This window comes from Orbicella faveolata, unplaced genomic scaffold, assembly GCF_042242905.1.
Source record: "Orbicella faveolata isolate gen_17 unplaced genomic scaffold, um_ofav_v1 contig_4, whole genome shotgun sequence".
Taxonomy (NCBI): domain Eukaryota; kingdom Metazoa; phylum Cnidaria; class Anthozoa; order Scleractinia; family Merulinidae; genus Orbicella; species Orbicella faveolata.
The window spans coordinates 7,619,124-7,645,000 of NW_028301569.1; the positions used below are offsets into that span (position 1 = coordinate 7,619,124).

The following is a 25,877-nucleotide window of genomic DNA, read 5'->3' on the forward strand; positions in this document are numbered from 1 at the left end:
CCCCGCTTGGTTGGACCAGAATCATTTTAACACCGAGGACTTTCCGGATGTATGACGATACTTACCGAAGAGTGTTCCGACGATTACCGATGAATGATTGTCCAAGAACGGAAAAAACATGGCGGAAAGTATCGAGGGTGTTATTGTGAAAGTTGAGGAGGATGACGAAGCTTTACAGCAAGCAGTCAAAGTAAATGGCCGTTATGTTGATCCCTGGGGTACTGCGAGAATGCCGTCAAAAGTTGATGTGCTCAGATGGAGGTTACTGGAGAAAAACGAACGCGGCATCGGAGGAACTTGGAGAGAACTATTTCGATTCAAACATGAGGTACAGAACGCTTAAGTGTATTTTTTCTCGTCAAAATATTCTAAATTTAAGCTTAATATTAAGAGTATTCTTTGTCTTTTGCCCTCTGCCCAGGGGTGAAGGGTCCATATTGCTGAGTGTTCTTGGAAAAGGCCTTGAATAGTATAATTAACTATTAAACTAAAAGCTTAAGCTTAAGCTTACGTCAGCTTAAGCTAAAACCAAGGGTACTTTGGACAAGCAAGATTTATATAAATCATTTAAATGGTACATAAAGATGTGTATATGGCTAATGGCTTTATTAGTTATTTAATTCAGTCTCAGTTTTTGATTTTAACCCAGGGGTGTGTGGGGGGGGGGGGGGGGTACTTGCCTATATGGCTATAGTAGGTATGGGCGGTCCCAAAGGGTATATTTTTTCGGCCGTTTTGGTCACAAATAATTTAGCCATTTTGGGAATTGCGGTCATTTCACCAACGAGTCGTTTCGCCAACAACTCGTTCGCCAACGTCTTAGGTCGATTCGCCAACGTTCTAAGTCGTTTCGCCAACGTCCTACTGGTCAATTCGCCAACGTCAGATATCCAGTACTAATGGAAAAAAAAGCTGCTTATTGATGTTTGGAATGCAATCCTGATCCTTGAGTGATCTTTGGGTCAAGAAATTTTAAGTCACTGCCAGTTTCGCTTGACTGCCTTGAGATCAATTTGCATGTTTTTTATAGTTTCACAAGCCGGCTTGTGGGCGCTACATCGCGGTAATTTTCATGGTGAAAATTGACTGTTGAATACCAAAGTCTGATGGCTTTCAAAAGTTTGATGGCTTCCAATTTGCTGATAATGCATTACGATGTAAATTAACATTATATCTTTTCCTTTTTCAAAAGCAAACAGAGTTTGTTTTAATTTTCCAGCCTTATAATGGAGTTAGAAATAAAATGGAACGTCAAGTAAACAACAACAGCAATTTTATTACAGTATATAGTATCAAATATTTACAAGCACAAAAACCTATGAAACCTATTTACAAAACCTGATTGAAACCTATATTTATCTGAAACCAATTCATCCTATTTACAGAGAAGTTCTAGTTCACACGAGCTGTTCTGTTAAGCTGAGAACAAGTCTGGAGTAGTTGCGTGGTAGTCTTTTCGTTGTTCTCGTACTCTTCCCAGCTCGCAAATGGCTTAGCCTGGATATTCCTAGTGACACTATGTTGAATTCATTTAAGTTTATTGTCTGATACAAGCCTGATACAACACACTCAAGTGAAGGTAAACTTTTATTTAGACGTTGGTGAATTGACCAGTGGGATGTTGGCGAAGCGACTTAGGATGTTGGTGAACGAGACGTTGGCGAAACGACTCGTTGGCGAAACGACCGGATACCCATTTTGGCCATTTTGGTCATAAATAGGGTATGGTTTTTGCGCTCTAGTATTGAATAAGGAATGTTTTTTTAGAAGAAGCTACTTTTTCATCATTAGCGATAAGACCATCAACAAAATCCCTTAATAAATTATGTTTTGGGAAACTGTGCCAGCAGCAATGGCCATAAATAGGGTATTGAATTTTTGGGAAGATCATAAATAGGGTAGTGAAAATCACAGATTTTGGTCATAAATAGGGTAAGGGTTTTGGGAAGTGGGCCGCACACCCCCACCCAATTTTTCTGGGTGCACCCCCCTCAGGTATTTTAATGACAAATTTCAGATGCACTGAGTCAGTTATGTAAGTGCTTTTTATAGAGTTTTATTTAAATTAGTTTATTATGTTTGTGTGCGACCCCATAAACTGCACAGCTTTAAATTTTTATCATACTTTAATTAAGACTGCCTGTCTATCTCTCAGAAGCTTGTGTGAACCATGTACAGCAAAGTTCTTTTTAAAGGTGAGAAGAGATGCTAACTTCCTTGTAAAGTAATGTTGTGAATTTTTCTTTAATAGGAGCTGGAGCAGAATCTTCCTGTCCTAACCCCTGATAGTTCTATTTTGTCATCACCCCCTTTAGATGACATCCAAGTAACTTGGTTAGGACATGCCAGTGTTCTCGTTCAAATGGATGGTCTTAATATTTTAACTGATCCAGTCTTCAGTGGATTTTGTGGGCCAAACCAGTTCATGAGCTTCAAGCGTTACAGGCCAGCACCTTGCTCTGTTGACAAACTGCCAAATATTGATGCAGTTTGTATCAGTCATACCCACTATGACCACTTAGATCTAAAAAGTGTTAAAGATCTCAATCGGAGGTTTGGAGAATGTGTGCATTGGTTTGTTCCTATGGGGTTAAAATCGTGGATGAGTAACATTGGCTGTAAAAATGTAACAGAACTTGAATGGTGGGAAGAGATGGAGTTTCTCAAACCAAAAAGCAATGGCAATGCTACAAAGTTTGTTTTCACTCCCACACAACACTGGTGTCGGAGAACACTAATGGATGAAAATAAAGTATTATGGGGAAGCTGGACTGTTATCGGACCGAAACATAGGTTCTTCTTTGCTGGAGATACTGGGTACTGTAAAGGATTTAAACAGATTGGAAAGCAGTATGGACCATTTGATTTTGCAGCAATACCAATTGGTGCTTATAAGCCAAGGTTAGAGAAATATGCCATGGCTGATCTAAGGGAGTGGCCTACACTGTAGATGACCTGTGCTTTAATAGGACTTGAATAGTTAAGCTAGGTGATTACTATGCCAGGGTGTAACTCTGCTTTCTGTACTAGCACAACCTAACCATAGGTTGAGTCTGTATACAAGCCAAGTGGCCCATCAGGCCACTACTTATCTCCTGTTTTACTTGTATGAAGCAACTAGGAGTATTTCTACTCCCCCATGGATGAGATGCTAGTCCATCACAGTGTTACCTCCAGCATTAAATTCACCGCTACCCATATACCGTATACACTTGGGTGGAGAGAGGTACCTTGAGAGTAAAGTGTCCCGCGTGAGAACACTACACAATGTCCCTGGCCTGGACTCAAACCTGGACCACTTGTTCTAGAGGCAGATTTACTAACCATAAGACAAACTATAGCAACTGCTATTCCCCCGGGACGTGACACAGGTCAAATACCAGGTGACCCTCAGGGAATCACCTATAAGGAGTAACGTGGTCCCCAGTAATTGTTGTAATACTCCTGGGTGGATGAGTAAAAATGTCTTTCTTAAGAACAAAAAGCAATGAGTCTGGCCAGAAATTGTAAATGGGTAGGACCTTTGTCTAGCATTCACTCTCATAATAAGCTACATGTATGTCAGTTGACAGAACATTTTTTTTTCTAGGTGGTTTTTGCACTTCCAACATGTGGATCCCACAGAAGCAGTTTGTATTCATGAAGACATTCAATCTCACCATTCTTTGGGAATCCACTGGGGTACTTTTCCTACAGGATACGAGGTACTAAATGGTTCACAGAAATGATATATTTATCAATTGTTCCATGACAGCACGTTGGATATGAGATGGTAGATAGCCTACAAGGCCCATAGTTCTGAGTTGGCTATGATCCTCTTATATCCAACAAGCGCCAGTGGAATAATTGTTTTATTAAAAGCACCCCCAAAATATAGAAAACTAAAACAAAATAGAATTAAAAATGCCCCCCAAAAATCATGCATACTCTTACCATATTTGTAGAGCATGGTATAATGGCTCATAGCCTGTGATGGCTAAGCCAATGAAAATTCTTGAATTGCATTATCCAATGATCTGGTTTTTAATAAAATTTATTAATAATAATCATTTTTGACGAATCACCACAGTTTGTGTTTAAACCATTTCACATTTCAAGTACTTAAGTCAGTATATTTCCTACTATGAGTTTCATTTGAGATGTTTTAATAATACTCTTTATCGTTCATTTAGTACTGTACTAGCATCTGTTGAGAGAGATTTGTTTTCAAGGGAAACAAATGAATAATGTTGACCCTAACATGGCTTGATTAATACATAATGCACTATTAATAATAAATATAGCCCGAGGGGGTTGGGGAATCCCATTTACAAAGGACAGGGGTGCTCATGAGAGGTACCATGATCCTGTTTTGAGGGTGTGGCTTGGATTTTTTTTTTTTTATCCCCTAGAGGTGCCAACTCTAGAACTACGCATTATCTCCTGTCATATATTTTTTTCCACACAATACCGCAAAAGGTACTGTAAAAGCTCCCACTGTGGACCTTTTGAGGCTGAACTTCCTGAGAGTTTACAAAACCACTTTTTTATCCCCTAAAAGGTGCAAGGAACACCCCCTGTCATTTTTATACGGAAGCTCCCTGGGATATAGCATGGTAATAATTTTGATGAAGAAGAAATATTCTCTGTTTTTTAATCGCAGTTACCCAATCCATTATCATGTTTTTCTTGTACAGCATTTTATGGACCCTCCAAAAGATCTGAGTGAAGCACTGAAGTCTAAAGAAATACCGGAAACAGCCTTTTTTACCATGAAACATGGAGAGACCAGAGTCATAAAATGACCTCATTATAAAGAACTAGAAATAACAGAATCAAGATATTGAACACAGGAGTTACGCTTAGATATTTACTATTCTAGTTGCTTCATTGAGTATCCTCTTTATCCAACTGCATCTTCGTAGTTTTGTTAACGACGGTTCTTGATTTGTAGTTTGAACCTGTGCATGGCTTTTTTATTATCTCATGAGAACAAGCATGAACTTTGCTTATTTGGCAAGCTTTCAAGCAATATATTTCATGGATCCACCTGTTCCAAAAACAATCGAAATCTTTGTATGTGAGATGAACTTACAAGGCATGATTCTTTCCAAAACTTTCTTTACAAAATACTGCATTATCTGCATTCTGTACATTACGATGTTCATGAAGAGCAACCACACAATAGGCAAGCTGTCTCATTCTCATCCCCAGTTTCCATGCTTGACGCTAGGAACACCTGGGCCCATGATCCCCCTTTTGATGTCCAAGACAGAACCGCTTGCATTTTATGACTCTGGCTTTCCTATGAAAGCCTGAGTAACTAAATAATAATAAAGTAATTTTAATAACTATTTAACAAATAAAGAAGCCCCGACTGTGCTCTGTTCTGTTGTAAAGCACACAGGAAGCGGTAGAGCACGAAAGAAGTGTAGGGGAAAACACGAGACGTAGTCGAGTGTTTTTCCCTACTTCTTGAGTGCTCTACCGCTTCCTAAGTGCTTTACAACAGAACAGAGCACAGTCGAGGCTTCTTTATTTGTTTTATGATGAAGAATCAGATAATTTCCCCACGCATTCGGCTGAATTTTCAAACCAAACTTTATTTTCCAAACGAGCAAAAGTCGCGTCAGCCGTTCACTGTTCTCTGATAAAGCACGCTAAAATAAGCCAATCACAATCCTTGTTAGAATTGTTCAAATAATTTGATTGGCTAACGAAGCAACAGCTGTCAATCACAAACTGGACTTCAGCTAAGCTTTCAGTTTCGAGAAGTTTGAGCGGCTCTCGAGAGAAGAATGATGCCTTCAAAGTTCGCTTTTAAGTTAATTTTTAAATACGGATCTCAAGGCAGGTAAAGGTTTATAGTCCAGAGGAATCCGGCCGTATTGTGGCCCATGAAAGCGAGCACTTTTCCAGTGGAAATTACGAAACGCGGAGCTCAAAGCTTGTGGATGTAAATGCGAAATGCCGGGTTGAATTTGAAAGGAGCTACAGTTATTTACGGCTTGTAGCCGCATGCAGCAAGATTGCCCGAACTAGCGTAAAAGTTAGAAAGACTTAACGGCTCCCACTGGTTCTACTTCAAACACAGAAGAGAATATCAGAGCAAGTTTTGCACTGACCACTCGTCGGTTTACTTCGCTGAGATGACCGGAGAACGAGCGTTACTACACTGCATGTAAGTGTTGTTTGAGCAAATGAGCATTTTTAATTGTAAATTTACAAAAATAAAGCTTCTCATCATAAACAGAGACAGTTCAATTGTTTTCTGTCGTTGTTTTACTTCTTAGTATAATTTCTGCCTTCGTAACAAAATTAATGTCTTTATTGAAGCACTGTTTAGGTTGAGAATTTGTGAATTTCGCTACAGCTGTACATGTTTTGTCGGCGGGAATCTAGCAAAACTTGTTATTTTAGTACAGTTTTAACACTACTGTTGCTAACAATGGTCTCTGTGAGCCATATTTACTGCAGAAAAATAGCTCGCTTCCAGTGCGTTTGTCTGAGTCACAGGGGATGTTTAATTTGGGTCAAATTTGTCAAAATTCCGAAGCAAAAATTTGGAAGCCAACTTACCGTCATCAACCTGTGCTCTGTTCTCTGATAAAGCACGCTGTTTCAGCCAATCAGAGTGCGCGTTATATGGAAACTTTATTATAATAAAAATTATTAGTCAGACCTGTAGAGCCTTATGCAGGCCTGAGGTTGACAGAGGCTGTATTATGTTAACATTTATTTGTAGGCTGAAACAAAGTTTCAATATTGCAAATTTTATTATCCACAGTACTAAGTAAAACGTACTGTGAACACTTTTAAAGTAAAAAAAAAGTAAAGAAGGCAGAACCTTAAAATGGGTTGTTGAATCTTCCTTGTTAATTTTGTTTGAAGAACTGATATAAAATGAATGAATGAAAGACTTTATTTAAGTGTTAAAATGGTATTTAGCTTAAAAAATCTAGTTTGGGACACTATTTATACATCAAAATATATATTTTAGCTGCATAAATAATCTCCTGGGATTTGAAGTAAAAACTCTTAAGAAAGATGTTAAATACCAGTAATTCACATCTTATCAAGTTCTGAATGATGCAATCTATTCATTGATGATAAGATTTGGAGTTGATCTTGTCAATGAAATCAAATTTGAAATGAATGTCTTGAAAAGAAAGTGAGGTAGAATTGGCAGGGTCCACTCCCCAGAGGGGGGATGGGGGTACTCCCAGAAAACACTGGGTGGGAGTGTGTAGCCTGCTTCCCAAAATCCTTACCCTATCTATGACCAAAGTCTGCAATTTTGCCTACCCAATTTAGGTATTTGTATTGTTTATTTTTCTACTTGACAATTTTGCTTTTTCATAATAAAATGTAAAATGACAATATTATTATAATCAATCCATGGGCTAAGTATTTAGTGAAAGGTTTCCTTTTTTTTGAGAAAGGGACAGTCATGGCTCCCCCCTCTCAACTTCACTTTCTTCATCGTCACTGGACACTAACTTACAGCAAAACTGTGTCATCGTCATTATCAGTGCCATCACTGTGTACTGTTTCAGCACTGTTACATCACTATCAATAATCATCGTCGTCGTCATCGTCTTAATCCTCATCCTCATCGTGTTTCTTCTTTTTTTCCGTTTTACCATAACCATCGAGAAACAAATTTCAAGAGAGGCAGAACAGTCAGTTTGATAAATGTTTCCTTGTATAATAGTGTCCCTTGGTTCTTGATTTTAATATGTTGATTATTAATGTTAGTTTCACAAAGAAGTACGGACTGCTTACCAGCATATCAAGCTCCACTTTTCAGTTAGTATTTTCTTTTCCCTCAGGAGCTGGACCAACCTGTATAAAATTACTGTCAGTAATAATTTATAATACACTTATTGTATGTTCAGATTAAAAGCATGTTTTACAAGGGATGGGCCACCCCTCTGTAATACATAGTTTTCTTATGGCCCGCCCCTCTGATCTTTTATGGATTAAAAGGGTGACCCTCCCCCTCCCCCCTATTTTTACCTGCCTACCGCCCCGCCCCTTTTTCAGTGGGATGAGTCTGGAACCGAGAATTTAGTGAGGTCTGGGTTCCAGATCTCTCACAAGGAGAGAATTCAAAATGTCCGCCACAGGCGTGCCGACTGGGAGGGACAAGTTTATCTTTTATTCATTTGATAAAGGACATCCTTTTCTCCATCGACACATTGCAACACATTTAGCTTTAATTTTCAAACTTTGAAACCGTTGGTTCTTGGATAAAGGATTCTTCTGAAAAGGTAATACTGCTCACGTTGTGACTAGCTAGCTTGCTACACTTCACAGACGCACGTAGGTGTTGATTTTCTGAACATACTCAGTGTGGCAAACCCTAGTTTAATCATTCGAGGAGATCTCGAAAATGTCTAGAAATGAACATTATTTGAACACCTACGGTGCGTGTGATATCGATTCTACTATGGTTTTGGCGAAATAAAACAGACACAAATAACAAAATTAAAAGACAACTGCTTCATTTTCCTGTTCAAAGTCTTGTGGTCATGTGTAATGTTCACCTTTCACTTCACCCTACTGTTGGATGTACATGGACTGTCCCACTATACAAAGCATTGGTGGGGAAGGGACATAAGTACAGTATGGATTTTGACATGTATGTATTTTGGTAAGAAATAATGAGGAAAAATACACCGCTCATTCTTGTTCTTGGTTTAGGCAGATACCCATGGCAGTACAGTCGCAAAAAGATTACATTGAGGCTGGAGAAAGGGAAGAGTATCCTAAAGCTCGCAAAGAAAATGGAATCTTTATTCTGCCCTGGGGTGGTGAACAGCCATCATTCCAGAAGGCTATGAAATGGTTCATGACTTCAAAAAATAATAGCAATGTGCCAGGATCTACGCTAACTAACTTCTATCGCCTTGACAAAGAGGTGCAGTATTTCACTTGTCTTGAATACTGACATGTAAATAGGGCTCTAATCTTGACTAGTTATTTTCCCAGTCAAATTAGAGACTATTGGTGGGAGTTTGGGGTGAAGTATGATACAGTTGAACCCCTATTGAGCGGCCACCTTTTAAACGCTCACCCCTATTAGGCGGCCAGCAATTGAAGTCCCAATGATGGCTTTTCTATTGTTTCTATCGCTATTAAGCGGCCAACCCCTTTTAAGCGTCCACAATCCATTTCCCCAAGGGTGGCCGTTTAATTAACTGTAGTTGAAAGTAGAAGCACTAGGTTTGAAAAGCTGCACGAGTTTACATTTGTACTCCAAACTTACACCCGCTTTCAGTGTTACGTGCATAGGTACGCAACACCTTTTGCCCATTTTTTGACAAGCCATTTTTCAACATGCAATGTAGAGACCATTTAACTGTGAAACTGGCAATTTTTCTGGTTATTAGCTGAAGAAATGACAAATAAATGATAATTACTAACCTCAAATGGCTGAAGAAGATTGTGGACTTTTCATGTTTTCTGATTTACAGGATAACTAAAGCAATTTGAGTGTAATCTATTGGCTCTCAAGAGTGACTTCTGGTAGAATCAGGCCATTATGGCTTTTAATATTTGCAGGTTGTAAACATTCAAACCAGAAGTTTTATTTCTCCCAGAATGACTTCTTGATACTCCCAACCTTAGTTTGATGTCAAATAAATCCATCTTTTATTACTAAAATTTGAATTCGACCATAAAGAAGTCTGTTGTGCTTACATTTGTCACATAAGCCAGGTTACATAGCATGTCAAAAGATAGCATGGCAAAAGATGTTGCCTATACATTTAACACTGAAAGTGGTGTAAGGCATGTCTACTTTCAGACCAAGTGAGTCATACAACTGAATGGTGTTTATCTTGTTTTCTATAATAACACGAAGGTTGCCACTCCCCCTGTGCATGTATGGAATGCTTATTCAAGGCAGGCAATCACTGTATGGCCAGCTTTTGTCTTAATGGAGCTACCTTAAAGAGCGCACCATCCGGCTTATTATTTCTTGTTTGTGTTGTTCAACCTCCATTAAGAAAACTATACTTTCTTGAGGTTTCCTTCAATTGAAAGAAATTTTGTTCATCTGAAAAAAAGTTTGAAATACTGTAACATAGTATAGTTCCTGAAAGTTGCCGGTTGGACAAGGAGTCTGAATTTTCCATTTTCAGTAGTTTTTACTTTGGAATCCAGTCCTTTCCTTAGTAATTTACCTGCTAATCGTATCTATAACAAAATTCTCCATCGTGATTGGTTCTCCAGATGCCTATTTGTCATGTAATGGACACCTGATCACATGGGTGTCCAATTACAGTTATCCAATTACAACTTGTTACTGGATACCCATGCCATTCACACGTCAATTATTATGCATTTTTGAGTTATTTTTTTGTAAAAAAAATACCTCTTAGTCGGCGCGTCGGGTATGTTATGGACGGGTCAATGGGTGAGTGAGTGAGTGAATGAGTGAGTGAGTGAGTGAGTGAGTGAGAGATGTATGTATGTCACACCAATCAGATTGGATCTACTATAAACAGCCAATCAAATTTCTTATTGTAAAGGTAAATGGTATGTGAGAAGATTTGATCCCGATAGAGTTCAGAACGGCCGTATTCATTCTTTTATGAAAGAGGAGGAAGTATTCATATATTGGGTTTACTTCGACATTTTCTGTGGGTTAGGCTGAGGATTTTAGTTAATGAACGAGATGAGCCTTGAGGTGTGAAACTGTTCGTGAGTTAGTAGTATGCAAATGCAACGAGATATTTTTATTTTTAGTTACAAAGGTAACTTGATACTTTTGTTTTTCACGAGGAGTAAATTCAATTAGAGGTCACGAATCGTCGCGTCTAGTTCTTAGGACATGTTTTAGAGGGTACGAGACTTTAGATTTGAAACAGTTCTAACGTTTACAATAGTAAGTGCGGGTAACGATTGTTTTCTTCTTGTTGCATGCAAATATAACAAGATATTTCTGTTTTTTAGTTACAAAGTGTAATTTGACACTCTTGTTTTTCACGAATCGTCACCACTCTTTCCCTCGAGATGTTTGCTATCTTTAGTAACAAATGGTAACTTAACACTTTTGTTTTTTATATGGGAGTAAATTCAATTAGAGCTGACAAGTTATCGGCTATTGTTTCCAGGATATTAAACAAAAAAGAAGCTTTCATTTCTGGAAGATTTTTACGTCTCTGCAGTAGCAGTTTAATAGTTTAATTTGATGACATTCATTTCAGTCCGATATTTTTAAAGGTAAAAAGTATGAAAACTGTTCAAATGTTCTTTGAAGACTGCGTGGCACCAAGTTAAAGTGCAATTTAATTAAATCAGACTTTCAACGTGTCAGAGGTTTTTTTCTCTTTCTTTCTATTTTCGGTGAAGTTGTGTTGTGTTGTGTTGTGTAAAAAGGTAAACTTACGACTCGTATAAAATGCGAAAAAGTCTCTAAATTAAGTTGAGTATTTTTGAGCAAAAATTCCTCTTGGGGGTTGGAAGGGTTATGTGATCGGTGAGTGAGGGAGTTATGCATGTGCGTGTTCACACCAATCACAGTGCGGGTTGTATCAAAGAACGAATCAAATTGCCTGTTAGAAAATAATACGGTATCTACATTAATCTGGAGACGTGTCAGATTACTGTAGTTTGTTCAGTCAAACATTTTATGGCTTACTATTTAGCGATCTTACCATGACCGATGTAACATCGCAACCAAAAAAACCTTGTCAAATTAACCAAATCATTACTGTACCATGAATGCTTCTATCTCCAACACTTCACACAAAAAAATAACTCTCGCACACCTTGCGTGCCTATGTTTTAATAGCTTTTCCTGCAGTTTTAAAACTTATGGAAAGCGCCAGTGACTTTTTCGCTCAAAGGAAGTGCTGAAAAACTTTTAATTTTGAAATTTGTTATTGATATGATTAATTTATTATTAATCGGACCTCATGCTGTACAAATATCGGAGAAATAATCATACTCATAAAAACAGCCTCGTATTGCTAGCTTGTTCAATTTTGAAGTTGTTTGTGTGATTACTCCCTGAACTGTTCTCTACTAGGTTTAGTTACTATAACTTATTAGAAAATAATCCAAATCAAATATGTGCGCTGATTGGTTCAAAACCATGTTTCTATAACTCGATAGAAACACAGAACTACTGTAGGACGAGCTGTTGACGTAATGATGGCACAAGCAAAGAGAATTTCATTTTTGATGATCGAAGTAAACAAGTTGTTTTTCTTTTTTTCATTGTGGTGTTTTGTAAAAGAAATACAGTGGATGTTCTTTGTGTTTCTATTGAGTTATAGAAACACTCCTGAAGGTTTGGGAGAACTCAAAAAGCTGTGGAAACACTCGCCTGTCATCTTGTGTTTCTCATTCTCCCAAACTTTCACTTGTGTTTCTATAACTCAATAGAAACACAGTGCGTGTTTTCTATTTCTTAATTAATAGTTTTTCTACCACAAAATGTAACTATCATGTGATAGAAACAGTTGCCAAAAATATTCTCTCTTTTTCCTGGTTCCCCCTCCCTCTCTTCTCCTGCCTTGCATAGATCGAGTTGCCAGTCCCATAAATACAGTTCCCTGTATAGCTACCATTAATGACATTTGTGATCTGGCCTGTGATAAAGCTGAGTGCAGTTTAACTTGCTATTTCCCCCTCTTGAGGGGAAATGAAACATAGTTCATGGTAGTGGGAGTTCAGCATAGGCGATTGTAAATGACTGAAAGGCAAATTCAAGGGAAGTGGTTTAAAGCTCAAAATAATGGTGAATTCTAGTTAACTGAGTCTGAATTAACAGGGTCCAATTATTGTATTATAATTTTTCATTCATTCTACAGGAATTAGATAGAACTCTACCTGTTCTCAGCCCAGACAAAGCAGTGTTAGATGCTCCTCCACCAAATGACATCCAGGTTACCTGGATTGGTCATGCAACTGTGCTCATTCAAATGGACAGTCTTAATATTCTCACAGACCCGGTGTTCAATTATTACTGTGGTATTCCTAGTATGATTGGAGTGAAACGATATCGTCCTGTCCCTTGCACTGTGGATGAACTTCCTGATATTGACGCTGTTTGTATCAGTCACAACCACTATGATCACCTTGACTACAACACAGTCTGTAACCTTAACAAGAGATTTGGCAATAAAATTCATTGGTTTGTGCCAATGGGACTTCTTAAATGGATGACAGATTGTGGATGTGAAAATGTAGTTGAACTTGAGTGGTGGGAAGAACATCCCCATCCTAAATTTACAGATGAAAGCAAAGCAGTAAAGTTTGCCTTTACTCCAGCACAGCATTGGTGTCGCAGGGGATTAAATGACACTAACAAGGTGTTGTGGGGTAGCTGGTCAATTATCGGTCCACAACATAGATTCTACTTTGCTGGTGACACTGGTTATTGCCACATTTTTAAGCAGATTGGCAAGAGATATGGACCATTTGATCTGGCTGCAATTCCCATTGGAGCTTACCAACCAAGGTAACCCATTTTAAGACTTCTACAATAATTATTAGCCAACTTTTGGATGCTGCAATTTCAGACATAAGTGAAAGTATGCTTTCTTAGTCTGTGCCATATCTTACAGGGGATTGATGGAATTCCAGCATATTGATCCTCAAGAAGCAGTTGAGATCCATGAAGATATCCAATCCAACTTTTCTCTTGGTATTCACTGGGGAACCTTTAATCTATCCTATGAGGTTGGTACAGTTAAGTTACCTTTCACCTCTGCGTCAAAACAAGTCTTCCTGCTGTGAAACAATTCAATTGGGTAAACTTGTATGTTTTATCTTTGCATTCATTTTCATTACAGGCAGCCCAAGCTCTCTCTATGAACCACACAAGCAACACAATATGGCATCGAATTATAAGGGTTTATATGGGATTTTCTACAAGATATCCATGGAGGTAGTTAAAAGTGAAAATTCTCAATAAAAATGGCTTACCTTATTCCATACATGTGTTGCTTGCTCCTGGTGTGGTTATTTTACCTATTTAACGTGATTTAAGCGACTTTTTTGAATTATGGTATTCCCTTCATAAAGAGAGGACAAGGTGAAACACCTCAGTCGGAGCAGCCTGCCGAACAAAGTCAAAAATCCCAGGCTAAAATGTACCCACGGCCATAAATCCACCGCAGAATTCAAGGGCAAAGGCCGATCTTTCATTTCAATCCTCTAGCCACACAATCGCAGCCCTGCGAGGGACGCCAGGCGCCTCTTTGTGTCCCCAGTGAAACGATAAAACGATGGAAGAGCTCCGTGTCTGTTAGATCCGCGACGCAACAACCGTTGAAATTGGCTTGGTAACCTGGTCATGTTGGCAAACCAAGACTCGCGGAGGTACTAGACAGTAATTTGTCAACCAAACTTCTTGTAACACCCGGGGTCCCCTCAGGTTGAATTTACAATGCAAAATAAAAATCGTACAGAACGCTTTTGCAAGATCAACAGCGAAAGCTCCATAGAAACTGAGGAGATACAATCATTTTTGAAGTAGAAGTTGTGGTAAGTTTTCTCGTTTATGCACCTTTGATTTGTTTGTATAAAATATTCCCGAGCTGATAAACTAAATTTGCTTCTCTTAGGGTATTGTGGAATTACGAATATTGTGAGGAAACTGTAATGGAAGCCAGCAAAATTTTGTCTAGAGCATACGAAGAGAAAGCAAATTGAACTCTGTTTTGCTTGGGAGAATTCTTAACGAATTATGGGGAGATGAAGTTAACTTGGTGAGGCAAGGACCAAGTAACTCAAAGGTGCATGAACGTGAAAACTTACCATGACTTCCACTTCAAAAATGATTGTATCTCCTCAGTTTCTACAGAGCTTTTGCCGTTGATCTTACCTTTGACAAATTTGACAAATTGCGGTCAAGTACCCCCGCGAGTCTTGGTTTGCCAACATGACGAGGTTACCAAGCTGATTTCAACGGTCATTGGGTCGTGGATCAAACAGACACGGAGCTCTTCCATCGTTTTATCATTTCACTGGGGACACGAAGAGCCACCTGGTGTCCCTCGCAGGGCTGCAATTGTGTGTGGCTAGAGGATTGAAATGAAAGATCAACCTTTGCCCTTGAATTCTGCAGTGGATTTGTGGCTGTGGGTACATTTTACCCTGGGATTTTTGACTTCGTTCGGCAGGGTGTTCCGACTGAGGTGTTTTGCCTTATCCTCTGGAATTCAAAAAAGTCGCTTAAATCAAGTTAAATAGGTAAAATAACCACACCAGGAGCAAACAACGCTCATATGGAATAAGGTAAGCCATTTTTATTGAGAATTTTCACTTTCAACTACCTCCATGGATATCTTGTAGAAAATCCCATATAAACCCTTATAATTCGATGCCATATTGTGTTGCTTGTGTGGTTCATAGAGAGAGCTTGGGCTGCCTGTGTTTTCATGAGAAAAGCTTTGCACAAGGCTAATTATTTTGAAACAGAGGCAAAGGAGAACTTGGAAATGGGCTGCTGAACCAACCCCTCCAAGCTAATGATCCTCTTTACTCTTTTTGTATGCACTCTTAGGAATGATTTGATTGTATAGGGATAGTGTTGACCATCCTAAAAGGGAGTGCAAAAGCTTGGTGGAACACTTGTTTAAGCCAGCTTTTAATATTGAGTAAAGATATTGTTTCCTGACTCAGTGGTAGACATCATAAGGAATGAGACACAGAAGCAGAGTCAATATTTTAGCGATCACAAGCTTTCGACGCTGTCACAACATCTTTCTCAAGTGAATATGTTGGGAATCTATTTGTCACGTGTGCTTGGGTGAACCAAGTTGTGTACAAAACATTCCTCTTTTGATATTACTATGGAAAGACCCAATATTCAACTGAACTGTTCTTCTGTTCATTCATCTATTCAGCATTATCTTCAGCCACCTAAAGAGCTGAGGGAAATACTGCACAGCAAGGGAATTCCACAAAAAGAATTTCATACAATCAAACATGGAGAAGTCAAAGTCATTACCAAGGAAGATACAAAGTTGACTGAAGCTCGGCGTAATGCTGTCGTGTTTGAATCAGCCACTTAATAGCCATGTGCAATTTAAGGAAATAAATTATAATTTAATCTTAGTTAGAAAGGTTGTGTTTTATGAAAAGTGATATTTATTGGCCAATGTAGTAACAGGCACAAATTTTTAATTAAATTTAAAATTCAAGTTCTCGTAGGAGGCAATGCATTAAAAAAAATTCAATAAAAAGGAGCATTTTTCCCAATATTGCCTCAGTAAGAATTTTAGTCTGGCTACAGCCTTTACTAAATACTAAATGTAGCAAATTTCAATTCATCTCACTCAATATTCAATTCTGTTTTCTATATTTAACTGTTTGTTCAATTTTCAGCTGTTATTCAGAATTCAACACTTTTATTCAACATTCAACTTATCATCCAACATTCAATTATTCAAGATATTTAATATTCAATTTTTTAGTCAATATTATTGAAAACTCTTTATTCAGCATTCAATTCTTTATACAATCTTCAACTTTTTACTCTTTATTCAACAATCAACTATTATTGAATATTCAACTTTTTGTACAGTTTCCAACTTTTTCTTCAACATCTGATGTGGAAAGTTAATGTTTTCACAGGCAGGGAAACCTCCTTGAACTGATTAAACTTCCTTCGAGAAAAACTTTCCTTCAGATGGTCAAACCAGGCAGGCAACAATCTTCCAGCACGTTAATTTACTCAGTGCGATGCCATCAACGAACCCCCCTGGGAAGACAAAGAGTTCTAAAATGTGGGGTCAAATCTGTCAAGAATGTTTTTTTTTGTACCTCAGTGTTGTTGAAAAACAAACAAACAACTGGAGTCTTTTTTAAAAAAGGCCACAGCATCTCTGGTTTCAAAGCAGAATTTTTGACAAAAACTGGGACTAGCTCCAGTTTAAAGTATGGATCACTTGGCCCAACATGGATTTATGTAACTTTGCTAATAATTATGTAGTTCTAACTAGGAGTTTTAAAAGTGTTTTTTAAAGGTGCTATCAATCAGAAACAAGCCTTTTAAAAATATTTGGATAGTTTGGGCTGCACAGCTAGCTCTTGAATAGCTTGTGAATAGTATTAATTAAGAAGGACTTAATAGCTACAGGAATACTGAAACTTGAACCTGTGTGTGCTATTAATTGTAGTGTTGTATAGTATTTTATAATCATGGGAAATTAAGTTTGGTTAAACGAGCTTGAATGCTAGGTGGTAGTGGCTGGTGGGTTAATTTTTTTTTTTTTGAGTTTCCATAATATTGAGCTTCCATTGGCAGAGCAGTGAGTTGGGAGGTAATTCACTTATATGTTATATGGCATATGTGGGGATGCCTCACCTGACAGAGAAATAATTTTTGGACTTGCTGCCCTGTACAAGGTAAATAATATTATGTGAGACTGTCCTAAACCAGGTCTGAACCTGTCCAAAACAGGGTGGGTTTCACAAATTGCCATGAAATGTGGTGCAAATAATATCCAGCAACCTAAGGTCAGAGACATTTGCCTGCCTTTAGATGGTCATCAGTCAATGTCAAATAATTTTCAAGTCCAGATAACACTTGTAGAGTGGTTGGTATCCTCTGATCCCAGCTGAACCTTTGCTGTACAGGCCATGGTCATATATAAGTGGGTGTTGTCCTACTCAGAGTAGGTACTGTAAGTTTAGGTTTTCTTTGTCCTAAACAGGGTCAGGGTTTCAAACCCTCAGAGACAACCCTATACCCACACATGGGTCAAGTAAAATTTGAGTGGTAAAGATTATTGCAATCCTCAAGAAACGGTGAAATTTTGAGATTTGATGTTTTAAAATTTGAATTTGAAGTTAAAAATTGGTAGACGTACAACAAACAGTTGTCCACCAACCTGGGGTGCCCTTTCGGGGAGCGTTCAACTGTCTCGTGGTGTTCCAAAACTTTTTTTTGTTTTTTTGTTTGTTTTTTCGTTTTTAATCCCTCTTTGAATCTCCCAAAACTCCATTTAAACTCCCCGTCGTGAGCCCTGGAACTAGTGAAATCATCCTCGTTCCCAGGGCGCTCTCGTGCGCCACCAATGCACCGAAAGCGCGCCGTAAATTTGACCGCAATAAATAGCTAGATGATCAACTTTATTTGTAAACTGGCCATATTATGTTAAGACAGCTGTATCGACGGGGTTCTTCATGCCTTCAGAAGACAGACTGGCTCGGTTTCGCTGTCTTCCAAAGCTCGCGGCGACTCTCTTTCCAACAAACGTAAGCTGAACTTCAATCTTCTCCGGCGGCAAACTGCTGCAGCTGCAGACTGTTAGAGATTTGTTAGTTGGGGTTCAGATTACCCTCTGCCAGTTTGTATATATCCAAATGCCCTTTCATTAGCTGAAGTCGACAAAACTCCCTTGGGTATTAATTGCACGTCACACTGGGCTTTGATAGAAATTTGATTTTGTTCGATATACAAAAATTTTTTGCTTTGCATAAATGACTTAAGTTACACTGCATGTCAATTACTGCACGTGGTGGGTTTCTATGTAAGCTTAAGCTTATAATTTCTTAACCCATTGGTATTTTCCAATTACGTAACTAATTAGTTTCACTAGTATTCAATCATATCATCGTCGTTAGTTTAATAGTTAGTACCCATAGCAAGGGGAGAGGTGGGGGCAGAGGAATGGAGATACCGGTAAAGGGGAGTAGAGGGAACTCTGAAAAATTATCAAATTGCAGTTTTCCGACGAGCACCCCCTTCCTTTTTATATTGGAGTTTCTCCCCTAGGGTATATGTCCAATAAACTCACAGATTATCTTGCTTCTACAGGCAACAGACAAGAGCGTCATCAACCTACCACAAAGATACAGTGTTTGCTGATGAAAACAAACAGTACCCCAAGGCTAGGAAAGTTAATGGGAGATTTGTTCTTCCGTGGGGTAAATCTCAACTTCCTTCAGCACTTGTTGCTGCTAAATGGTTCTTGATCTCAACAAACAATAGTGGTTTGCCCAGAGGAAGACTGAGGAATTTCTTTCAATATGATACTAAGGTTAACATTGATTTCATGACTCAACTCAAGTGTTGGATATTTTAATACTGAAGAGAAAACAACCGATGTTTGGAATCAGTGACAAATCAACCCCATCCCAAGCTCTTAAATATTATGCTCCTTGTGTAGGGCTGTTGTTAAGAGCTTTAACCCCAGGGGGGGGGGGGGGATTCCCGTATAAAAAGGACGGGGGTGCTCGTCCGAAATTCTGAAAAGAACCCCTAAGAGATCCTGTTTTGTGGGTGTGGCTTGAAATTTTTTTCTCCCCTCAGAGGTACCAATTCTACTGACAAAACACATTATCTCCTGTCATATTTTTTGGGCTCAATACCCTACAAGGTACTGCAAAAGCTCCAGTTGTGGACCTTTTGAGGTTCAACACCCTAGGAGGTACCAAAACTGCTTTTTTAAACCCTGAAAGATACAACGAGCACCCCCGTCCTTTTAATTTGGGATTCCCCCCCCCCCCCCAACCTGGGCTTTAACCTTCCAACATTTATTGCAGCCTGCTTGATAGACTCTTGTTTTTACATGTGAACTTGCTCGTTGTTGATATAATTCACCCACAAAGCAACAAGTTTGGTTTGGATGCACAGACCAGAAGACCACAAAAATGACTCGAGTTGAAAAATTGACCCTTACATGTTAGACAGTGTGAGACCTACGCTTATTTAATAGACCCTATAGGTATTGCCTAACCTCAAACAACTGGAGATTAATTTAGTGTTAGGCAAGTTGTGAGGGTGCGGTCATGATTAGAGGTTAACTGTTAGGCTAGTGTTGGGAGTTAGTTTGAGGATAAATGTTTTAATGTCTTATCTCCTAGGTCATGTAAGGACTGCTAAGCATTTTTAAAATGCCAAATATACAGTGTGTAATCATCCATAAAGAGATTTAGACCAAGCTTCCAGGAGTGTCAGGAGTAGAACAGGTTAGCAGTGACACTTCGCCCCCCAGGTCTTAATGTCCTGGGGGGACTCCCTCGTGAAAAGGTTGTGGATGCTCGTCAAAAAATTTGAATCAAGCCCCTAAAGGAGACCAATCTGGATATGGCTCGAGTTTTACTTGACCCCTAAAAGATACCACTTAAAACAATAATAATAATAATAATAATAATAATAATAATAATAATAATAATAATAATAATAATAATAATAGTAATATTTAATATTTCTAAGGCGCAAAACAGAACAGACTTGATTACCAGCTGCTGTTTGGGGAAGGAGCCACCAACTAAGAGACTGGACTCAAGAGAGTGGTGGAAAGCGAGCCTTAAAATGGAAATTAGAACGTTTTTTTATTTGTTTTACCTTTGAATGCACCCTTAAAGATACTTTGACAGCTAAAAATAGTGGCATTTTGTCATGAACACCCTAATCGAGATCAGAATCCTTGATTTACTCCCCTAAGGAGACAACGAGCATCCCCGAACTTTTCATACAGGAGTCCTGCTCCCCCTCCAGGGCTAAAAGCTGATTTCCATCTCTCCTAGTCTTTGCGTAAAATAGTACTGATTAAAATTATTTACTATTTTTAGGAACTAGACAAGATGCTTCCTGTTCTTAAACCAGACAAAAGGTCCTTAGATTCTCCTGCAGCCAATAGCATTCAAGTAACCTGGATTGGCCATGCAACAGTTTTGGTTCAAATGGAAGGAATTAACATTCTAACAGATCCTGTTTTTAGTGATTACTGTGGTGCTGTGAGGACATTTGGGGTCAAACGGTATCGTCCCGTCCCTTGTACTGTGGATGAACTGCCTGATATTGACGCTGTTTGTATCAGCCACAACCACTTTGATCACCTTGACTACAATACAGTCTGTGACCTTAACAAGAGGTTTGGGGATAAAATTCATTGGTTTGTGCCAATGGGACTTCTTAAATGGATGACAGACTGTGGATGTGAAAATGTGGTTGAACTTGAGTGGTGGGATGAACGATCTCACCCTAAATTTGCAGACAAAAGCAAAGCAGTAAAGTTTGTTTTTACTCCAGCACAGCATTGGTGTCGCAGGGGATTAAATGACACTAACAAGGTGTTGTGGGGTAGCTGGTCAATTTTAGGTCCACGACATAGATTTTTCTTTGCTGCAGATTCAGGTTATTGTCACGTTTTCAAGCAGATTGGCAAAAGATATGGACCATTTGATCTTGCTGCAATACCTATTGGGGCATATGAACCAAGGTTTGTCCACAATTTACAGATGTTCTCCATTTTTCAGTTACTGAAATAAAGGCATAGTGCTACAGAGTGAGTAGAGGGCTATGGAGCAGTAACCCTTTGCATGCACTATGGCATATGGTACCTCAGGAGGTTGTAATGCTTCTCACAGTATAGGCACACATGCAATTCCATGCACCAATTAATTTAGCTGTAGGCTCTTTCCACGCTTGCAGGCTTGTGGTCTTAAGGTAATAATGTTAACTTAGCATTATATATAGGTGCTGAGTATCCGTCCTTTTCAGTAGAGATCGCAGTTCAACAACAACAACATCTTTATTTTCTCGTTATAAACATAAATATTATTAGATAACATTTTTAAATAAGCCTTAGATAAGGTAACTGTTATAATCTTGTTTAAATGAGACTGGAGTCTAAATGAACCATTAGGTTCTTGAGTAAGCCTCCAGCCAAGTTATGTCTAATATTTGTAGGACAGGAAGAGTTGTCACCATAATGGAGGCATTTGTTAAGCTTGGTGTTATTTTTGTTGAGCTTAGTATTATTTTTGTTAAGCTTAGTTTTACTTTCTTGCATTTAATGACAGGGGACTGATGAATTTCCAGCATGTAAATCCACAGGAAGCAGTGGAGATTCACCAAGATGTCAACTCTAACTTTTCTATAGCAATTCATTGGGGCACATTTAATCTGTCTTATGAGGTGTGTGTTAATTACTTCCTTCATGAGTCCTTGTAAATTGGATAAATTACACGGGGGTACACTGTAAATTGTCAGTTAGGGGTGAGCTGCTGGGTCACTGAAACCCTTACCCTACACTAGCTAGACCATGATCAGCCTGATTTTGCAACCCTACTCCAGACTAGGCACCAAAAACCCTTACGCTATCCCAGGCTAGATATTTTTCCATGCAGAAACTTTATCACTATCCAACATATGCAAACTAAACCAAGATATTTACAAAGTCACTTCCTAGTGTCAGTTTCTATTATAGAACCCCGGGTAAAGAATCCTGTTCTAGAATAAATTATCTATACACTGGTCACTTTTCTGGTAAATTATACCCCATTCTAGACCAAAACTGTCTGATTTCTATACTCTATCCCAGACTAAACTACCTGAAAACCATGCCCTTCACAGTGGCACATACTCATATAGCTTATATATGGGAGTACCCCCAAAGTAAATTATAATGAATGAAACCTTTAAAGCAGAAATACTGTCAAGCACCTCATAGTTAAGAAGTGTACCTGACCCTCTCCCCCACAGGCTTGTCTATCCCCTACCCCCACTGGAGGAAGTATGTTTATTTCATATGACTGACCCTTATCAGCAATTGAAGCATATTAAGTGCATTTAAACCTGGTTTACACCCACACAGAAATGCCAAACTAAAAATTCTAATTCCTTTATAATACTTACGGACAACATAAGGAGTATGCTTATTTTTATGTTATATTTATGTCGAGTGTAAGTGAAGCCATGATAGATTAGATGCAACTACAACCAGGCTTTTGTGGCCCGTGGTGTGCTGAGTTGTCCTATTACAGGATTCCATTCAACTTAAATGTATATTTTTCCTTTATTTTGTTAGCATTATCTTGACCCACCAAAGAAGTTGCAAGAGACCCTGAACAGCAAAGGAATTCCACAATCAAAGTTTTGCGCCATAAAACATGGTGAAATCAAAGTAGTAACAAAGGACATGGAAGAAAAACACAACTACTAAAGTCCATTACATTACCAACAGCACTATTAATACAATTCACTTACTTACGCACTACTTACACTAATTACAATACAATGCAATTACAGGTGCTACTCACAATAATACAATTTGCATAACTTACTCTACAAAGCAATACGATTACTTATTTAACTTACGATACCGGTTCTGCCGATTTCTTGAGCCCGGGCTACTAGCGCGGGCTCCTTTCCTGACCAGCGGCTGGTAATCAAGCCTATTTCGTCTAACAAAGCCCGAGCCACACCCAGATCGTTCTTACAGGGGTTTAATTCAACTTTCCGATGAGCGTCCCTGGCCTTTACGTATTGGAGTCTCCCCCCGGGAAAATAACATATATACCTGGTACCTGAGAGCAACATAGAAACAAGTAGCATTGTAGACGTTTTTTCAATCACATCGTCAGTAACATAAGTCAGCAGAATAAGATACTGTTGGAGCAAGTTGTAACTCTTCTTTGACGTCCGAAGAGAAGGGCATTGAAGTAGATCCTAGTGTAGAAGGAAATCCTGGCAAGTTTTCGTTCTCGCAGGCCACGCAGAACTCTCTAGAGTTAGATTCTCCAAGTTTTCAGAGCATTCCCCGCTCAGTTCAGTTCAGTTCCAGTGTCCGTTCATCCGAAAATATAGATTCCCATGGAAAAACGCTATCGTCCCCTTGGTTTAGCTTAGGGCGGAGGAAAACGTGACATCGGTATAATATTAAACCGCACCTTACTGTTTGTTTAGCTGGGATATTTGTCAAATGAATATTCTTTCAGAAAAGGGTATTTCTTCATCACTTTTGTGACGCGCTCTTTTTGCTCCTCGGTCCAAACTACCGTGTTTCTGGTGAATGACGGAGTTCCATACAAAATCTTGCTGCATTTTTCAAAGAAATCCTCAGAACACGTGACACCCAAATGGTCACACAATCGTAGCGTTTCCTTAGGGATTAGTACTGTTTCGTGTCCTGGAATATCGAGAACTGCAGTTACGTACCGCTCCCTGACGCGTTGGTTAGAGGCTGCCCTAATGGGACAATGAACTCTTCCAGTTTTATTACATTGTTCATCTGTCAGAAAAGATACAAACAAGTAAACATACAAATTAATGTCTTTGAAATTTGGAACCCTTCGAGAAGTGCAGTGTTGGCTAGTTCCTGTATGGCTTTCTCCCAGGCCTTCACGGTCAGCTGATTTTGGTGACGTATCCATGACTTTTCCCAGACCAAAATCCAAACCAAGAATCCTTGAAATTTCCATACATTCAGAGCATAAGTGAAATCCCGGTTAGGTTATAAAATACTAGCAATGATAACCTCCAATTTCCTTCCTTGCATTCGCAATTATGTTATTTTAATGGTTGTGAGTAATAAAATCAATGAGCATGATGACCTATGACGTCTAAAACAACATAACCTTACTTTAACTCCTTTCCTAACAGCGTCACGTGACTCTGTGGCGCGAAGCATCATGGTTGCTATGTTGTCAAAGGGGTTCCTGTAAACGTGTATGAATTTCATTGGCACTTGAACGACTTGATTGATTTCTTCAAGAATGCTCAGATCGCCGAGTTGATCCAATTGAAAAGCTGAATTTCCCCCTTTTTTGTCGCCGATAACCTAATAAATAAATCAATAAATCAATAAATATATGTTTGAAATGGGAAGGAAAGAAAAAGAAAGAGACAGACAGAAAGGGAAGAGAGGGAGAGAAGAAGACGAATAGGAGGGAAAGAAAGAATAAACATACGAACGAACGAAGGGACAAACAAATGAAGGATGGGAGGCAGAAAGGACGGAAGGAAGAAAGGAAGGAAGGGAGGGATGGAGAAAAGAAGAGAGAAATAAGAAGGGGAAAGAGTAAGGAAACAAGCAAGCAAGGAAAAAAAAGTTCAAAGGAAAAGAGGAAGGAGGGATGGAAGGATGAGAGAAAGGGAGGGAGGGAGGGATGGAAGAAGAAAGGGAGGCAGAGAGAAGGAACGAAGATTTTACTGAGCGATGTCTTTAACGTACCTTTATTCTCGTTTGATATCCTCCTTGCCATAGGCCCGGTACGTAGTTGTATTTAATGTCCCATTCGGGGTCGCTAGAACGATCTCCAAACATTGCTTGTTCTGTGGAGAGCTGATGGAGGTCAAAAAATTACTGATATTTTGGCATGTTTCTCTTCATAACTGTCGATGAACGATTATATTTTCCCCAATTTTCTATAACATCGTACTCGTGTGGAATGATAATTTCTGGATGTGCATCCAATATGGCGCCCACTAAGCTGTGACTACTACGAGGATATCCAATGAACATTACAAATGCCTCCACTCCATTGTACAATTTGAACAGTTTCTCTACATAAGAGAGGGAAAAAGTTTCATCTGAAAGAAGAAAAAATAGTAGTTTTAACTTTGTAAATCGAATTTTAAATTTTGCCCCAGATACCCTTCATTAGCGATTAATTACAGCCGATGGCTTCGACCTCCGAATGCACAGGGAAAGAGTATGTTTAACTATTTATAGCACCCCGGTTAGTTTACTTTTAACCAGGATATTAACCTACTGTTCACTCTTGTTAGCCTAACTAGCGCTCCGGTTAGCCCACTCGGTTAGCTTTGTTAGCTCGATATATTCTTAATGGTGCTCAGTCACGGCATTTTGAGTTTGGCCACATACAAAGTTACTTTTAAATGGTAGGAAACCTGAAAATAACAGTTTAATAAGATAGAAAAACACCAAAGAGATAATGATAAACCATAAAGGAACAAGGATGGCTAAGGATGGAGAAGATTAACACGGTTACAAACGAAGAATTTGAAAAATTGAGGCTAGACTTTTCATGATATGCGCAAACCGTGACGTAGCTCCTTTGAAATCCAAGTTTTCACACTACACGAAATCAGCCAACGTTTGTACTTGAGCTGGTCCCCAATCGATCAGACTAAATTCGTGTGTAAATTTGCTATTTGAATCTTTACATTTTATTTC

General features: G+C 38.8%; 3 protein-coding genes and 1 pseudogene across 6 annotated transcripts; 3 read left to right on the forward strand and 1 right to left on the reverse strand.

Moving 5' to 3' along the window:
• Positions 1–22: 22 nt before the first annotated feature.
• On the forward strand, positions 23–7,370 carry LOC110068655 (N-acyl-phosphatidylethanolamine-hydrolyzing phospholipase D-like). Its single transcript, XM_020776065.2, has 4 exons — positions 23–328; positions 2,252–2,901; positions 3,590–3,704; positions 4,677–7,370. Exons 1-4 carry the CDS (start codon positions 119–121, stop codon positions 4,782–4,784), a joined length of 1,083 nt encoding a protein of 360 aa, XP_020631724.2. The 5' UTR covers positions 23–118; the 3' UTR covers positions 4,785–7,370.
• A 681-nt stretch (positions 7,371–8,051) lies between these two features.
• LOC110068400 (N-acyl-phosphatidylethanolamine-hydrolyzing phospholipase D-like) lies at positions 8,052–17,100 on the forward strand. 3 transcript variants are annotated; one of them, XM_089276486.1, is made up of 5 exons: positions 8,052–8,252; positions 8,686–8,902; positions 12,807–13,456; positions 13,563–13,677; positions 15,849–17,100. In XM_089276486.1, the coding sequence occupies exons 2-5, from the start codon at positions 8,696–8,698 to the stop codon at positions 16,014–16,016; spliced, it is 1,140 nt and encodes a 379-aa protein (XP_089132612.1). In that variant the 5' UTR covers positions 8,052–8,252; positions 8,686–8,695; the 3' UTR covers positions 16,017–17,100. The 3 variants fall into 3 exon arrangements, with proteins under 3 accessions (XP_089132612.1, XP_089132613.1, XP_089132614.1); XM_089276487.1 differs by having other exon boundaries at positions 8,690–8,902; XM_089276488.1 differs by lacking the exon at positions 15,849–17,100 and adding an exon at positions 13,791–13,927.
• A 151-nt stretch (positions 17,101–17,251) lies between these two features.
• LOC110068401 (N-acyl-phosphatidylethanolamine-hydrolyzing phospholipase D-like) lies at positions 17,252–23,030 on the forward strand. Its single transcript, XM_089276485.1, has 5 exons — positions 17,252–18,204; positions 18,767–18,989; positions 20,527–21,176; positions 21,760–21,874; positions 22,767–23,030. Exons 1-5 carry the CDS (start codon positions 18,101–18,103, stop codon positions 22,899–22,901), a joined length of 1,227 nt encoding a protein of 408 aa, XP_089132611.1. The 5' UTR covers positions 17,252–18,100; the 3' UTR covers positions 22,902–23,030.
• Positions 23,031–23,640: 610 nt separating this feature from the next.
• LOC149101301 (uncharacterized) lies at positions 23,641–25,305 on the reverse strand (annotated as a pseudogene). Its single transcript, XR_016203178.1, has 3 exons — positions 24,912–25,305; positions 24,280–24,518; positions 23,641–23,971 (listed from the first exon to the last, which is right to left on the reverse strand). The product of XR_016203178.1 is annotated as an uncharacterized LOC149101301 (transcript).
• Between the last annotated feature and the right edge of the window lie 572 nt (positions 25,306–25,877).